Genomic DNA, 14,417 nt, shown 5'->3' with positions numbered 1-14,417 from the left:
AAAACGCAGCGTTTAACTTAAGTCAAAACGCAGAGACTCAACCTTGCATTGACCGATGCAACATTTGCATCGACCAATGCAACTCCCAAACCGGGATTTCGGTTCACGGATGTTACACCTCTCAAGATTTACATATAATAACACTAGTGATAAATTAAACAATGTTTAAAATCGAAACCCAAATGTTTTAATTTAAGAAAACTAAATCATCTATAACTTTTAAAATAACTTTGATAATTAACATAATTCTTATAAATGTTGTATACAGTTTAGCATAAGTATAATATTTAAATAATAACACAAAACTAAACTAAAGTAAAAATATGTCTATTTACTTTGACATACGTGAACTTGTTATAAAAAGAATAGATAATTTACAAAAGGAAACAAACAAATAATAACGTAACAACAACACAAACTATATAAACTTAGATGATTAAATTTGTAAACTACAAAAAATGCACCACAAAATAACACTACACTAATATATCTCCAATAATGATAGGAGAAAAAACATAGCATATAGTAGAGTTAAGCTAATTATACGAGTAAATGATTGTAATAACGAAGACTATGGAGTTACAAACCATTGTAGGTTTTTTCGGTTCATTTCTATATCTTAGCATTGTGTAAACCATAATTTTTATGATTAATATAATTTCAAAAAATTAAAAATCATACTTTGAATATCAAATGTATTTCGAAATTTATAGAATAACATCCCGCAGCATCGCGCAGGTCTAACCTAGTATTTTTAAAACTTGTACGTAGAAATATATATAGTGAAAATATACCAGTTTGACACAAATTTGGCAATTAATTGCAAGATTAACACTCCGACCTATTCAATAACTAGAATGACACAATTTTGAGGTAAAAAGACTAAAAACCCAGATTTTTTTTAATAAAACAAAAATACAATATAGCATTTAATATTTGGATTTAAAAATATGATTAATGAAAAATATAAAATGATTAAAAATAGACTAAAAACCCAGAAATTTTGTTTTGTTTTTTTTTAAAACGCAAATACAATATATCATTTAATATTTTGATTTAAAAATATGATTAATGAAAAATATAAAATGATTAAAAAATAGAATGTTTATTTTTAATATAATTTTAAAAATAAAGTATGATTTAAAATATAATGTATAAAAATAATATTCAAAAATTGTTTATAAAAATATTTTGTATAAAGATATGATTTAAAGATATGAAGTTTAACATATATAGTTTAAATAATTTTTATTTAAAATATAATGTTTGAAAGTATAACTAAAAAATAATGTATATAAAAAGTATTAAAATTAGATTTATGAAAATATAATATAATATATAAAAATATGATGTTAATTTTTTAAATATGATTTAGGAAAATTAAAATGTATAAAATATGCTTTAAATATAAGAGTTTAAAAATATGATTTATAATATGATTTATATTAAATATAGATTAATAAAAATATGACTTTAAAATATAACTTAAAACAAATCTGTTATCACTATATTTACATTTTACATCTAATAAATCTGTTATCAAACACAAGATTTTTGGAAGCAAATAAAAAACTGTCATAGCGTAAAAAAATCTGCCATAACATTTTAGCAATATTTTAAAAATGTTATAAATCTGTTATCAAACGACAGATTTTTAATTAAATTAAAAAATCTGTCGTAACTTAAAACAAATCTGTTATCACTAAAGGTTAACCTAGTAATTATTTTTCTGTCGAAAAATCTGTCATGTTACGACATACTTTTAATCAAGAAAATAAATCTAAAATAACTGTGGAAAATAAATCTGCCAGACATTTTACAAATCTGTCATATATTGTGAAAATCTATAATGTCTTTATAAATAAGTCTGTCGTGTAAAATAAATCTGTCATCAATTATAAATCTATCATAACTGTGTTAAAAAAATTTGTCATCCAAAATAAGTCTGTCATAAAAAATCTGTCATACAAAAATAAATCGGCTGTGCAAAAACAAATCTGTCATATACAAATAAATCTGTCACAACTAGTCTAGTAGACTTTTGAAAATATTAAGATTTTCTTAAAAAAAATTCTGGGAGGGCAAATTTGACTTTATTTTTTTCCTAATAAAGCAAAAAGGGTATTTTAGGCAAAAAAATAATTCGTCTAACCCTCACATTTTATGAGTTAGTTTAGTAATTAACCTCTTAATTTGGGTCAATCTAGTTTTTTTCCCAATAGTTAATTAATCCATGGTAGCTAAGGTTATACATACAACCACACTTCAATTTGTTTTTCCCGCAGCTCCTTTTATAAAAGCATTTGGTTGTGTTGGTTCTTCGCTTGACATTATATATGTTTTTTATTTTATTTTTTAATTTTAAAGATTGCATATCGTCAGTTCAAGATGATCCAAAAGTTGGGAGCAAAAGGAATCAAGTTAGATGAACGTAATATGTGGGATGATGGATCGGACCATGATGATGTAACAAAAATATACGTACAAGGGGGTCGTCAAGGCATAGGATCCTTGTATTTCAACTATGTGAAGAGTGGAAAACCGAAAGATGGATCAATCCATGGTTTCTTTGACTATGGTTTCACACAAACGGTATGTCGACATATCAATATCCTAAAAATCGGATATCTGGGCTAGGTGTCTACGCGGTCAAAATCACAGACTTTTTGATATCGACAAAATATGTCAATATAAAAGTCAATGTTATTTTGGTCTAGTAAATATGACGAGGCAGCCGAATAATTTAGTTTTTGTCATTTTTTATTTGCTTCTAATTCAGTTTATGAAGGGAAAATTATCCTCATAGGTAAAAATGTATGTTTAACATACATACTAATTATAAAATATATAATTAAAATACAAAGATAAGTTTTTGGTGAATTGGACAGGCGCTAGTCCCTTTCGAGCTTCGGATTTAACAATATTAATTCAAACTCTTTTTAAGTCCATATATAATTAGGAATTCACTTTCATCGCCTAATGCTGACTTTGTGGCATTTTAATTTTCACTAATTTTGCAGTTTGAGATAAACAATCTACGAAATGAACACCTTGAATCTGTTGACGCTTACTACAACACAAAGTCCTATGCGTTGCAAGCTATTCAATTCAAAACCAATTTCAGGACCTCTGAACTGATGGGGTACAATTATGAGTGTACTATGTTTACGCTAGCAGTCAAAGGAAAGAAGATCATTGGGTTTCATGGATCTGATAGGGTACAGATATACACTCTTGGAGCTTAGTTCACTTCGATTACTCCTACGAGATTGGAAGCAAGAGGTGGTATTGGAGGGAAGAAGTGGGACGATGGATTCGACCAAGAAAATATATCAAAGATCGAGGTACTAGGTGGTGTTGAAGGCATATTGTACATCAAATCTGACTATGTCAAAAACGGAAAACTGGAAAGTGGATTAATCCGTGGTGACTCTGGCGATGGTTTCACACAAACGGTATGTAGCTATATATGTTTGAGAAATTATATTACTATATGTCCATTTATTTGAGTATATTAACTGTTGTAGTAACATTTTTTCAAATTTTGCAGTTTGAGATTAACCAGTCAAAAAAGGAATATCTACTATATGTTGAATGTTACTACAATGATGCGTCTCAAGTCATTCAAGGGCTTCAACTCAAAACTAACCTCAATAGATCTGTTATGATGGGGTATAAAAAGGGCAGGAAGTTTTCACTTGCATCCAATGGAAATAGGATCGTTGGGTTTCATGGATATGCCGACAAAACCCTAAAGTCTCTTGGAGCATATTTCAGTACGGCCACACCTAATAAATTGGAATACCAAGGCGATCCTAGAGGACTGCATTGGGATGATGGTTGTAATTATGATGGCGTAAGAAAGGTGTATGTTGATAGTATACTTGATACTGTATATACTGTCAGATTTGAGTACGATAATGGCGGAAAAGTGGAAAAGACTCCCTACCGACGTGACGTTAAAAATGAGTTGGAGATCATGATTCTTTGAAACTAATTAAGAATAGTCATCGACCTTTCATATTTATATATGGGTACTTTGAGGCGCTTATACATAGTTTTTTGTGATTGCAGTTTGTGCTTGACTATCCAAACGAATTTATCACGTCTGTGGAGGGGACCTTAGCAGCTCCGAAAGTGTCAACATTACGTGGACCACGTCATTGACATTCAAAACATCAAAAAGGAGAACCTCTCCAACATATGGAAGTGTGTCTAGTGGTAGAAAATTTGTGGTGGAGAAGAATGGTAGCGCTCTTGTTGGGTTCTATGGATATAATGGTGTTGGTAATACTCTTAATGCTCTAGGAGCATATTATCGCCCGTTTCCTCCTACTCCTGATGCGACGAAACTAGAAGCACAAGGTGGTGACAGAGGAGCTTCTTGGGACGACGGTGGTACTTTCAACAGTGTTAATAAGATTTACATTGGACTAAGCGAAAACGTTATTGGCTTTGTCAAGTTTATGTACTTCAAAAGCGCTAGTGTGGTCATCGGAGATGATCATGGCAACAAGACCATGCTATCTGATGTTCAAGAGGTCACTCATTCAATTTCCCTATTTTAAAGTTCTAGATATATATAGTTTAACTTTATTATCATTCTTCATATGTATTATGTTTTTCTTTTTTGCAGTTCAAGCTGGATCCGTTTGAAAAAATTACATCACTGGAGGGTACTTTTGATGATAAATTAGGAGGTATAACCATGCTTAGGTTCAAGACCGACAAAAGAGACTCTCCATACTTTGGATTCGGTACAACACCAACCTTCGTGCTTCACAAGGATAATCACCAGATCGTTGGGTTCCATGGAAAATCCAGTAACATGCTTCATCAACTCGGGATCCATGTTCTACCCAACGGTTTTAAATTTGTTTTTTAAAGTTGTCTTACTTCTTTTTTTTTTTCACTCTACTACGTCTTGGGTTTCTCATATTGTGTGGCGTGCGCGTCTTCCGACAATCCTTGTCATGTTTGTAAGCTATATGCTTCTTTTGTTTATCTTTTTTTTAAGCCAAGTGCTTCTACATTCAAGTTCATTATGAACCTCTGAATCTAAGCCATAGAGCTTCTCTTATTCAAGTCTACCGTGTTAGACCTCTGAATCTAAGTCAAGTGTTTTTCTTTATAATTTTTTATTTCTCAAGCCAAAAGTGCTTCTATCATATAAGCTTATCATAAGCCTCTGAATCAAGATAAATTTCTTTTGAAATAAACAAAAAAAAAAGGCAGACTCTAACCATCGTTGATGTCGGCCACCTCAACATCACACAACTTGTCACCCGATCTGGTTTTTAGCAAATCTTGCTCAACAACAACAAATCATCTTCTCAATTCATAAGCGGATCTCCTTCTCAACACTTGGACTTGTCAATCTCAAGCCGTTATTTTTGCTTCGCTTCATCACCCCTTGAGATTGAGGGGACGTATTAAGGAAAGAGTATCATCATATCACCTATGATTACTCAAATCCCATATATTACTCTAATATACATTAATTATATTATCATATGCAATCCTTTTAATTATGTCATTTGATTATGGTTTGTGCTTATATATAAGTTGTATCATTCCATTTGATAATACACAACAATAATAATACAATCATATTCTCTCTATTCACAACTATCACGTAATATAATTTTTGGGTTCCTAAAATTCAAGTCTGCAATAGCTTCTCCAGCAAGTGTTGATCTTCTTACCCAAGTTGCAAAACCACATTGTCATTTGTCACAAATGCATTTTACGTTTTGGTTCAATAATACATTTCTGAGCTACATACACACATACATATAGACATTTAGGTAATGCCTTTTGGATAAACTTTGAAGCTTGAAGCCCAAGATATCATTAACAAGTCGGTCAATAAATAGGCTAAAAAGAAAAAGTTCTAATTACATTAAGAATAAGAAAAAGAAGGTTTCTATTTATGTTAGGATTAGTAAAGGAATTTTAGTTTTAGAAATATGGTTGTTGAGTTGTGATAATCATACAAGAGAGATTAGAGAGCTTTGTATGTTTAGTTTTGAGAGAGATATTTTCTAAACATTAATAAAGAGAGTTATTCTTTATACAAAAAGCTAAGTTTCTATTCTAATATTTGGTATCAGAGCATCAGGTTAAAGCAATCTGAGTTGTGGATTTGATCTTAAACGATGGGAGAAATCACAGCCTCATCACGTCCATAGGAGTTGGACAAGGCAGTCTCTATTCAATGTCCTCTACTTACCTCCACAAATTACACAATATGGTCTATGAGGATGAAGATCATGCTACGGATTCATAAAGTTTGCAAAACAATAGAACCAGGTTCAGCCGACCTTGACAAGAACGATGTTGCCATAGTCCTGTTATTCCAATCTATTCTAGAAGCTCTTATATTGCAAGTTGGTGATTTGGCTTCTCCAAAAGATATTTGGAATTCAATCAAGTCAAGGAATCTAGGAGCCGATCGTGTCAAAAAGGCACAATTACAGACTCTCATTTCTGAATTTGAGAAGCCAAGGATGGTGGATTCAGACAAGGTCGATAACTTTGCGGGAAAGTTATCCGAGATAGCAACAAAGACAACATCACTTGGAGAATCAATTGAAGAACCTAAGCTGGTGAAAAAGTTCGTAAACAGTCTACCTAGAAGCAAGTTTATTCATCTTGTTGCTTCTCTCGAGCAAATATTGGAACTCAACACTTATATGTTTTGAAGACATAGTACGAAGATTCAAGGCCTACGAATTAGCAAAGACAAACAGGAGGATACACAAGGTAGATTAATGTTCTCTAGCTCCAAACAACATACGAGTTATAATACTAGTTATAACAACTTTTGAGGCAAAGGACGTGGAAGAAGAGGTAGAGATTATAGAGGAAGAGGCAGAGGCAGGGGTAGATACAATTCACAAGAACGATCCGACTATCACACTGATCAAAATCAAACGCAAGAGAAGAAAGAGAAAGTAATTGTTTGTTCCTGATGTGACAAAAACGGTCATTATGCTTTAGCATGCCTAAAGAGAGTACAAAAACTGCAGGAACCAAACAGGATTGAGACAGAGGAGAAAGAGACAGCTGATCAAAGTCTCTGTATGCATGAAATTGTATTCATAAACAAAGACAAACTCATACCAAAGAAATACAACAAAGAAGATGGTTTGTGGTATCTTGACAATGGGGCGAGTAATCATATGACTAGACGTAAGGAGTATTTCTTAGAGCTTAACGAGAACATAAGAGGAGTTAGACGACAAATGATCAAATCTGTTTGAAAGCAAGAATGATGAACAAATTCTTGTTCCTCACATCTACTATATCACTGCACTTAAGAGAAATATCCTAAGTCTAGGAACGACTACTGAAGTAGGATGTGATGTACGAATGGGGTGTGACTACTTGACTCTAACGCCCTTGAACCAAATATTGGATTTGTGGTATGGGTGTCGAACAACATCAGCAAGGGTGTCGCTCGACACCATGTCTGATCGGGTTGTTCGGTTCAATTTCAAGAATTCTTGGTTTAAAGTTAGTTCGTTTTAGGGATTCTGAGGTTCATATATAAGGGATGTGACCGACGTTTTTAGGGTTTAATCACCTATTTTTCTCCCCCTTTGTATCTGAGAGAGACAGAGTTCCCTGAAAAGTTTCTGAGAGTTCCTGGAAATCTTTCCTTGAAGCTTCTGTATTCGTTTCTTAAGGGATTTGTCCATGAGAGTGGAGATCTGAGACAAGGGGCGTGATAGAGGCGTGTTGTGGTGTATTTTTCAAGAGGTGAGCGCATGATCATGGCTGATCTAAGCTTGAGAATTATCTGTTTCTATGTTCTATGAGTGTTTTTGATTGATTCCTTGCTTGTTTTTGGTTGATTTGTGGTTCCTATGGCCTATTGTTTCTTCTAATTGAGCCTTGGCCGCATTGGAGGCGGTGGAAGGCGGAGATCAGACCTTCAGCTTCAAGCAAAATGCGGCTGCAAGGTTGGTGTCGATCGACTCCAGGTGGATGCCGGTCGACACCAAGGTGGAGACGGTGCAAGGACTTGGGCAGGTGTTGGTCAACACCAGGTGGAGGTGTCGGTCAACACTGCTAGGGTTTTTGGGTCGTCGAGGTGGGGTGCCGGTCGACACTAGGAGGGTGTCCGTCGACACCAACCCTTTCAGCAAACGACTGATACATGTATTTCCTAGTGTGCTTCTGTGCATAGCCCAGTAGATGGGAGGATTGCCTCACTGTGTATTTCTGATAATACTCATGTGTCTTAATTGTTGTTTGTGATGCAGGTAAAGGCAAGGTGTGATCGTGGAATTAAGGCAATGAAAAGGAGAATGTTCTAGTGGATCGACTGGTTGATGTCTGGCTTCTGTTAGGATGCTAGAATTGAGTCGTTAGACTATTGCTTAGGTTGCTGGTTATCTACTCTATGACGGTGATGGTGTTGTTATTGATTATTGATATTGGTTATTTATTCTACTAGGACTCAGAACCCTGCCATATCGCGGAACATGTATTTCAAAATAAGTTATATTAAATTTCAAGTTTAAATTTTATATTATAAAATCATTTGAAAATATATGCTAAATAATAAAATTTAAAATTATCTCAAAAAGAAGAAAATAATAAGTAGAGTTAAAACTTCATAAATATTAAACATATATAGCTGAGTTAAAATACACAACCATCAAAATAAAAACTTATAATAAAAAATAATATAGTAAAAAGACTCAACTCTAGTTAAAAATTATTAAATGAAAGTCATAATGAATGGAGATAACTCTACTTATAATTTGTATGTATTATAAATATAAGATATTGTATGAATAATCATATATATAAAAGTAAGGTTTCACTCTCTCCTTATTGGTTGATTTTTATTTAATAATTTCTAGTTTTTTTTTTATTTTTTTTTTTAATTTTTTTTTCTAATTGTTTAATTGCTTTAAACAAAATTTAAGACCTCATTAATACAAAACATTTAACTCACACATTAAAATAAAATTATAACTGAAATAAAATAAATTATTCATTAATCATATTCCACCATTCAATTTTATTCAAACACAATAAATTATAATTGTAATTTCCATAATTCTAAAAGTAACTTATATCAATTCTTATCATATAAATAAGCATTCACTCATTCTCTCATATTGGCATTATTTTACTTTTTCATTTTCATATTCTCTCATTCTCTTCCACTTCTCTCATTCTCTTCCACAATACCTCAAATCATTTTTTGTTTTTTCTTTGTTTTCGATTTCTTATTTTGGTTGTATGAGTTACAAAAAATGAAATGAAATATCATTGTAAAATTTTAATTGCTAAATTTTAATTTTAGAGACTACATGATATATATTTTACATTGTTCTTATTTTTAAAGATTCATCTCCATTATCTAATTTTGATTATCATCTTATAAGTAAATCATTCTCTCCTCCTCTCCCACCAATATCAAATGTTGTTATATCTCATATGTGTTGTAAGAGTTTGATTCTATATTTTAATTTAGAAAGTATTATATATATATATTTATCATTGTTTTCAATTTTTATTTTATTTAGATAAAAACAAAATTTTTCTTTTATATTTTTTACCTTTCTAATCTATTCATATTTATCATTGTTATCAATGTGTAACATATTATACTTTGAAACAAATTATGGACCCACCAACACTCAGTTTTAATTGAATGGTTTTTAATTTTAGAAGTTGGAAAAAGATAAAAATTTGTTTGTAACTCCCATAATAATATCATAGTAGTGTTCTCAATGAATTTAACTTAATATAATAGAACATATTAAAAATATATTAATATGTACCGAATTGCACTTTTGTAACTCTCAAATAGTTATCTTTGATACATCAATTTCAGTATTAGCTATTAAAAAAAAGACACATATCTCACTATAATCCATTAACCATCATGCTCTCATATTTAAAATGTTTCACTCTCTTCTTATTTGTCCATTTGACATTTATTTTTTAGAATTTAAAATTTATTTTTAATTAAACAACACATTTAATTACATACATTAATGCATACTTTAAATTCATTCTTTACTACTAAACTGTAACCGAAATTACATAAATTGTGAATTAACTTTTTATCCTTCATTCATTTTAATTTAAACACACTATTAATTATAATTGTAACTCTTCTAATTTAATTTTATCACTTTTTATCCTATAAATAATCATTCTCACATCCTCCTCCACCATATCCCAAATCCTAAATATTTTCTTTGTTTTTTTTATAATGTTTTTGCATAGGTTGAAAACCCAAATAAGAGTTTGATTATATTTTTTGTTTACTATATATTTTACATTGTTTTGAATTTTATTGTTTCTTTGTTTTGTGTACTTCTTCTTTTCTTCTTTGTTTTTTTATATATTATTTTGATTTAAAATACATATGTATTCTAATATGTATAATGAAATTTTGATGACCATAATAATATTTTGGTTATAACCATCTCATAATAAGGGAATCAAGCTAAAGAAAACATCTTAATTCTTTACTTTAGATGTTTGATTAGTTCTTACAAATTCATGTATATTTATTTTATTCTTAAAATTTTAAATGTTCTAATGAAGAAAATTTTTGTAATATAATTATCAAATCATTTTTTTTTACCTCTCACTTACATTCATAAAAGTTGTAATACATTTATTTCAAAATAATAATCATTATATTCAGTTTGTGATTCAACATATAATGATATAAGAACCACTATTTTTGTTAATTTAATTCAAATATGTACTTTAAAGATTTTATATATAAAAAACAAATTGATTTTTTATCTTCTATCTAGCTTTTTATTACAAGGATTAAAAATTATAACTAAACCTAGCAATATATCTTAAACTAAAGGGAATATAAAAAAACATGTTTTTAATCGTATTTTAAAACTTTGATGCACTTCATATGGTTTTATAGGAAATATGTATTTTTTAACTTTCAAAATAGTTTAGCTTTTAATTATTAAATAGTTTAGGTTATGTGTTAGTTTATATGAAAAACTTAAATTATATATTTAAATCACATAATAAATTTGTATTATTATTAAATAATATTTTATTACGTCAAATGCTCAATAATACTAATGAAAATTATTATCGAAGTTGAACAATAAAAAAACAAATAACTTTAAGAGATATGTATAATGTATGTATGATTATTTTTAATTAAATTATGTATTTTGATATTGTATGATTTGAATAAATAAAAGTATGAAAAATGTTAATGATATTTAAATTAATTTGTTAAGTTTTTTTTTATAATTATCAAATAAATTTAAATTAATTAATATATTCTATTATACAACAATCCGCGCATTTGCGCGGGATATTACCTAGTTATATTAAAGAGTAACTTGCATCATAAGAGTTATTGATATTTATATTACTCATAAACAAATATTATGATGAAGTGATCCTAATTGAGAATATCAAATGGATGATTATAATAAGTAAATGCAAATTGCTGGTAAAATAATTTTGAAAATAAAATAAATTTTATCTTGAGTGAAAATTTATCAACCAATAATTATAATAAAATACGCAACTTAAAAAAAAAATTAAATCTTTAAAAACACATATTTTACGATAAGTTACGATAAGTTACACAAGTAAAGTTGATTAAATTTGTATATTACCATAATCATTTTTAAAATCTTTAGTTAGATTATAGAATAATGCGTATATTGAATATTAAAATTCATATTATTTAGATTCAGCATGAAACGAAAAATTTGTGTCAGCGAACACTGGTTCATTGATTTGTTAGTTATCTAAAAATATACAAATATATACATATAGAGTTCAAAAGACATAAACATTTAGATAAACATAATATTGGAACAAAAAATTGTAAATAAGATATGGTAAAAAGACATAACTCTGTGAAGTGACCTTAGTGCAGTGGTCAATAGTAAGTCCTTAATCCACAAGGCACCATCACACTAGGGATCGAGTCCCGCTCCCTACGAATGTAGGTATTTGGCTAATCGGCCGGCCTGTTATGGTCCAATAGTTGAAAAAAAAAAGAAGACATAACTCTACAATGAAGAGAAGCAACCGTATGATATTCTTTTATAGTAAAAGATACAACTCTACAACGAACAAATGCAACCATACGATTTTTTCAAAAATGTTAATAGTATTGTTCAGATGGTAATTAATATAGATATTTATTGTAAAAGACATTACTCTACAATAAACAGATGCAACCGTATGATTTTTTTTAGATAAATATATTATATAGATATTTTAAGGTAAAAAATATAACTTTACAATGAACAGACGCAATTGTAATATTTTTTAAAACTAAATATAAAAAATTACTTAACGAAAAGAGTACAATGTTACAATGTCCCAGAAAAATAAAAAACTAATATTATTAAGCATAGAGTACAATACTCACCTTTATTGGTATATAGTACAATGTCCCAACTGGACTTTGTTGCACAGCCTTAATACAATTATCTTATCAAATGATCAACACAATCTTGAAATAAAAGCAAACAACCAAAACCACAAATCTTTCTTACAAAAAATTAAAAAAGAAGAGAAAAAAAACATCATAGCAACTTTTTTTGAGTTCATAATCTCCTCCCACGCAAAATCAAATTCTATTTGTGGAATTCGATAACAGAATACGTATAAGAAAGATCAGTTATTTCGCATTTATGAAAACCCGAAGCAGAGGCTAAAGCTTCAAACTGAGAAGATGACCTCATTTCACCACCGGAACATTGTGTTAACATCAACATGTCCATACCGAAGACAATGTTAGAGAAATTGTCGTCGTCACTCTTTGGTTCTGATGGTGCAACCGTGTCAACTATTATTACTTTCCCCTTTTCCGGCAGACTCTTCCAACAGTTTGTTAATATCTTTACACAATCTTTGTCGTTCCAATCACGTAACATCCGCTACAAACATTTTATCCATCTTAGTTAGTTTGTAAATATATTTAGTTTATTCATTAACCTTTTTCATTTAAATGTAGTTGTATATAAAACTTACTCTCAAGAAGATTGCATCTCCTTTTGGAACTTCTATAAACATATCTCCGGATACATGCTCCACTCCTATATATAACAAATTTTAGTAGGACTAAATAAACTTAGATAATTAAATATTAAAAAAAAAGGTTGTGGAAAACACCATTCAGTTTTGTACTTGTCAAATTTGTATTAAATGATAGGTACCTGGATAAACATGAGCAGAGGCTATAATTGCAGCTAAATCGAAATTGATGCCCTTAATTTCAGGGTACTTGCGAGTAACAAGGTTCATTATGGTGCCAACTCCTCCTCCGATATCAACTAAAGTCTTTACATCTTTGAATCCTTTGTAAACTTCTAAAAACTTCTTCATGATCATGGTAGAAGATTCTGACATTGCCTTGTTAAATATACCAGCAAATTGTTCGTCCAACTCAATGTATTCGTAGATTCCCATGCCATGCGCAGAACTGAATGCATCTTTTCCATCTTGTATCACATCCTTCAGATGTGTCCTGTAACATTAATTCTTCAATTGTTAGTACAAAGGTTATCAATTAGCCGGTTTGATACAATTGAGGCCATCAACTACTATAAATTGGCGGATCTGCAAATAAATGAGGTACGTACCAAGTTTTGAAAAAGACCTCGCTCTGGAGCAACATGAATTGGGTCATGAGCGAACCCGAGTCGTCACCGCGGTTTAAGAAAAAGCTGCAAACGGGTTCGGCTGCATATACCCTTTGGGTCATTCCGGTTTGATCGTTACCCCCGGTTTCAACTACACGACACTTAAAGATCGAGTGGCTGACGAGTAACCGTAACATCCGGTCTAACAAGATTGGCGCCTCTGGGTTGATGGGCTTGGTAGGGAGAGCAAAAGCTATCTCGGAAGAGGAGAGCCACACGTCTTTGCCTACCGCAGCGACTGTGTCAAAGACGCCAAGCTCCAAGGCAGCTTTGAAAACCATGGGAAAAGCCAATGAGTTGGTGATCCTGAACGCTTGCAAGCTCATCAATTTTTCGTCAAGTTGTTCTTGTTCTTTGGTTAGACCCGGTTTAGGGTAAGTGGTTAAGGGCTCTTGAAGATGGTTCGTCATTGTTGTTGTTGGTTGGAAAATTGAAGAAGGTAGAGATGGGAAGGAACTAGGAAGATAGGATGGCTTTAATAGTTGGACTTAGAGCGCCATTTTATAGGAAGATATCTCAAACCAAGTGTCTTCAACCATCCGTAAGACCCTAACCACTTGAATAAATAAAACTTAGATAAATAATCGTTAAGAGAGTTGAAAAAAATATAAAATTTTAAATAATACTGTGGGTATAACATAAAGTAGGTAAAACATCCAACGTTGGTAATACGACACACAACGCTTATCATATATCATTTAACAAAGACGGAGAAATACGACACACAGTATA

The 14,417-nt window shown here is 30.8% G+C and overlaps 1 protein-coding gene and 1 pseudogene across 1 annotated transcript; one reads left to right on the top strand and one right to left on the bottom strand.

Moving 5' to 3' along the window:
* The first annotated feature begins 2,388 nt into the window (after positions 1 to 2,388).
* Positions 2,389 to 4,885, top strand: LOC104734057 (jacalin-related lectin 44-like; annotated as a pseudogene).
* Positions 4,886 to 12,365: 7,480 nt separating this feature from the next.
* LOC147933059 (indole glucosinolate O-methyltransferase 1-like) lies at positions 12,366 to 14,188 on the bottom strand. Its single transcript, XM_087477763.1, has 4 exons — positions 13,626 to 14,188; positions 13,200 to 13,510; positions 13,015 to 13,079; positions 12,366 to 12,920 (listed from the first exon to the last, which is right to left on the bottom strand). The coding sequence occupies exons 1-4, from the start codon at positions 14,093 to 14,095 to the stop codon at positions 12,618 to 12,620; spliced, it is 1,149 nt and encodes a 382-aa protein (XP_087333889.1). The 5' UTR covers positions 14,096 to 14,188; the 3' UTR covers positions 12,366 to 12,617.
* Positions 14,189 to 14,417: the final 229 nt, after the last annotated feature.

This window comes from Camelina sativa, chromosome 12 (genome assembly GCF_030686135.1).
Source record: "Camelina sativa cultivar CO46 ecotype springtype chromosome 12, ASM3068613v1".
In the NCBI taxonomy this organism is placed as follows: Eukaryota; Viridiplantae; Streptophyta; class Magnoliopsida; order Brassicales; family Brassicaceae; genus Camelina; species Camelina sativa.
The sequence above is the reverse complement of the archived record's forward strand: the minus strand, read 5'-3'. Positions and strand labels throughout refer to the sequence as shown.

What these genes read in the sequence shown, in the direction of transcription:
- LOC147933059 (XM_087477763.1), bottom strand. Translation starts at nt 14,095, where the DNA reads ATGACGAACCATCTTCAAGAGCCCTTAACCACTTACCCTAAACCGGGT. An exon ending in GAGGTCTTTTTCAAAACTTG is followed by an intron (nt 13,511 to 13,625) that starts GTACGTACCTCA and finishes TTAATGTTACAG; the next exon opens with GACACATCTGAAGGATGTGA. An exon ending in GAGATGCAATCTTCTTGAGA is followed by an intron (nt 12,921 to 13,014) that starts GTAAGTTTTATA and finishes AAATGTTTGTAG; the next exon opens with CGGATGTTACGTGATTGGAA.